Below are 3656 nucleotides of genomic sequence, written 5' to 3' on the forward strand. Positions count from 1 at the left end.
CATTGTACAGTTTATCAGTTGTATATAGTATGAAATATTTCTATAAAATAGTCACTTAGTCAGGAGTCGTCAATTCACTCAATGGTAGGAACAGTTTTGGTTGTAGTAAGCACACAAAAACTCTTAGGAATGTGTATCCATCCTACCCAGTTACATTGTTGAAGATACATCAACAGGGATATATGAGTGTACTACTGAATGTATTCAGTAAGCAAACAGTGTCTATCTGTTGGTCCACACAACTCACCAGTCTGCCCAGCTGCTTACTGCCAAAAGCTGAGCTGCTGCTGTCTTTCATGGAGAAAGCCACCTGGTAGAGCAGCTTCTTCAGCCCATCCAAACCCTCCAGGGTCTTACAGGACACTTCACTGAGTACCAGACACACACATACACACTTGAATACACTATACAGACATTCCTGTAAGGCAGGAAGCAACAGTCCAGCTTCTTATTATGGATACAAACAAACAATAAAAAAGAAGATGTGCGCTTACTGCAGGTGTTTGCAGGTGATGTCTGGGTAACCGCTGGCTCGAGCCCCTGACGGCGATCGGCAAAGAGCCAGAACGTAAGCCCTCAGCGTGGCCAGTCTCTCAGTGCGAAACTTGGTGTCGATGAGATCCAGATGTGTCCCCACAACCACCACTGCAGAGTTGGGTGCCCGCGCCTGTAGGCCACAATACACACAAACTAACTGGAGGTGTATTAAGGAAAAATGGATTAGCGTAAGAAAGAATACTAGATGAAAGAGGGTACTGTACACTTCTTCCAGACTTTTCGACAGTACTGTGTCTTCATCAGTCTAAATGAACAAAGATGTGAGGCAAACACATAAAAATACACAGATTGGATTTGTAAGCTTTGCATATCAATCAATACACATAAAATGTTTTTATTGTAACTATAAAACGGCTTGTTGTTTTGGTTCTCTCATTTCAAGAGTACACTGACCGATTTGCAGCGTAACATTATGTTATATAAGCGTTTAATAAGTTGTATGGCACAATGTCATTCATCAAACCACTCTGAAAGTGATCCAAATGATATCAGTCGCCACATTCTCAGAACTGACACATACAGTACAGGCCCTGATCAGCAGCCTGCGGGTTAGGTAGGTCCAAAGTAAAAACTCGGGATTAAAATGGGTCTGGGAGACAAATTGACAGGATCACTCCAAAATGAGACGGACAATTACAAAAGTCATATACTAAGTTACAACAGAAGAAAGTTTCACTCTGGTCAGCCTCTGAAACGAATCCAGGCGTAATTAATGCTGTAAAACTAAACACAGAGATCAGCAGGATGCCAAAGAGAGGCGTTATTAAATGTTACAGTCAGTAATTACTCTTCAGTGAACCATTCCAGTGAAATGATGCAAGCGTTTTCAACATCTTCCACGTCATCACTCCTCCAATAAATGACATCCATCTGACTGCGGTTGCTTTATGTGGTCTGACAACCAAAAAGATTTTCCTTTAAGCCAGAATGCTCCTCCCTCCTACTGGAAACTGGAACACCATGTCTTCGTTCGGCACCGACAACTTCTCACAGTCACACCCGTCACTTTCTGACCCACTCACACTAAACTACAGCTGGAATAAGGTTCTCACTGGTACCGCGGAAGTGTGTGTGTGCGTGAGCTAGGTTTCACCTCTATGTTGAGCAGCCATGTCTGCAGGTTGGCCACAGCCTCCTCCCCCATAGCCAGGTTCCAGATCACCACGTACAGCGCCTTATCAGTGAAGAAACACTGGTTCACCGTGGACATGCTGGCCTGGCCGCCGATGTCCCACACGTTAAACGCCACCCACTCTTTCTGTGTGCAATAAGACGAGAGCTAGGTCAGCTCTAAAGAAGGGACAGGAGAGTGAAGATGAGTCAGGAATAGAAGAAAATAGTCTGAGGTGACTCAGTATTTATAAAATATCAAACAGTCATCATTAAATATCCACTCCCTGATTCTGTTATAGTTTCCAACCGACAGATCCACAGACCTCACTGTGAATAGTCTTTATTTGGAACTACTTTCAGTCGAAAAAGTAATCCCTGTTTCAGGAATGAGGTGTTGCTGTTGAATTTTGAAATCTTCAAAATTACATTCATCATTGTAATGATAATAATGAAATAATAATAAAGCACAATTTAGCACTTCCTTTTTCATTTCACACCCATTTCTACCCTTCTATTTTTCAATTCACATGCATTTTCATCACCTCCATTTTTATCAATTTATTTATGTTACTTCCACCTCCAGAGATAGCACTAGAGTGAAAAGGCAAGGCTTTGAGGATGAGGAGAATCTTCTCCTTGGTCTAAAAATATCTGGTCTTATTGGGTTATTAGGGTCGTCGTACTGTATACCATACATAATATTTATTTGATTGATTTATTTTACAACTGATGTGAACTGGCCTTATAAAAACACACTTGTGCATTTTTAAACTTGCAACAGCTGAATAAATTCATTCTTCTTCAATTACTTCATTCTTAAGTACATTTTTTGGGAGGGAGGTGGTAGTGTGGTGTAGAGCATGTTTTTTCAGTTGGTGGGTCGACTATTATGGGTCTCGGAGTCTGTGGTGAAAAGAAATCTTAAATGCTTAGTTATCTGATGTCTGACTTTTATTTTGATGGTAAAGCTTCCACAAAACTGCCTTCACTTTAACAGACAGACGAAGCCAGCAATGTTGCATTTTCCATGTCTGACAAAAGGGCTTTAGCCAGCAACATATGTTGCTTTTGTGTCCTCTCTCACTGCTGATGTTCAGTTCAGTTCATTTTTTAAAACAGCAACAACAAGCAGGGACAAACATTGGGGGATTTGAGGAAGCTATAGAGTACTTTTTTTTTAATACAGGCCTAAAAAACAACCCCAAACAATGTTTTTAAAGAGTTTTTCACAGACATGACAGGAAATGAGGGGGAGAGATGCAACAAAGGTCCCTGGCTGGAGGGGCGCCCGCAAAAAATGTCAAACTTTTAAGCTGCATGATTTTTCTTTCCTCTGCTCTCATTTGAGGGAAAACGAAACAGAAATAGAGAAAGAAAAGAGAAATATACACTTTATATTGATTGTCTGGCAGTGCATTAACCAGGTGGAATACTATTACTGGTTCTCCAACTACATATTGACTAAAAAGCCCCAAAAATCCAACAGCTAATTAAATTGAATTTAAAGGACTGGATTTTAAACTAGTTTTCAAAGTAGGATCTTACAGATAGATATAATACTGCATACTGTAGTTTTTCAAAAACCAGTGTTTATGGTCAATGTATAGTATATATGCTGTCTGTGTTTTCCTCACGCTGTTTTTGCCGCAGTTAGGTTTGTCCAGCTCCCAGGTGGAGGTGGAGATGCTGCATTCTGATGGGGTGAAGGGGGACGCCTTGCCGGTCTGTAGAACCTCCAGAAGGGCCGTCTTCCCCTGCCGCGGTGGACCGATCACAAGCATCTTCAGCAGTTTATACGGCTCTGCCTTTCGAAGGTGTGCCCGGAGGAAGGCCAGGACAGACACAGGACCTGAAAAATCAGAGGTCAAGATTTGGTTTTGAGGGTGTTGGGATTTATAGACAGCTGCTAACAAAGTTAGTTGTTCTTCTTGTTCCTGCAGTGCGATATTTAAATGATGTTCAGAGTTTGGTCCAGTATGCAACTT

At 41.5% G+C, this 3656-nt stretch overlaps 1 protein-coding gene across 1 annotated transcript in view; it reads right to left on the minus strand.

Moving 5' to 3' along the window:
* lrrk1 (leucine-rich repeat kinase 1) overlaps positions 1 to 3656 on the minus strand; it is a gene marked incomplete in the record, with an annotated part of 75673 nt that overhangs the window by 38856 nt on the left and 33161 nt on the right. The window contains 4 exon segments of the mRNA XM_035651947.1: positions 248 to 368; positions 495 to 667; positions 1652 to 1816; positions 3306 to 3520. Coding sequence (XP_035507840.1) covers positions 248 to 368; positions 495 to 667; positions 1652 to 1816; positions 3306 to 3520 — 674 coding nt within the window.

This window comes from Morone saxatilis, unplaced genomic scaffold, assembly GCF_004916995.1.
Source record: "Morone saxatilis isolate NCDOM2014 unplaced genomic scaffold, NCSU_SB_2.0 Contig11, whole genome shotgun sequence".
Taxonomy (NCBI): Eukaryota; Metazoa; Chordata; class Actinopteri; family Moronidae; genus Morone; species Morone saxatilis.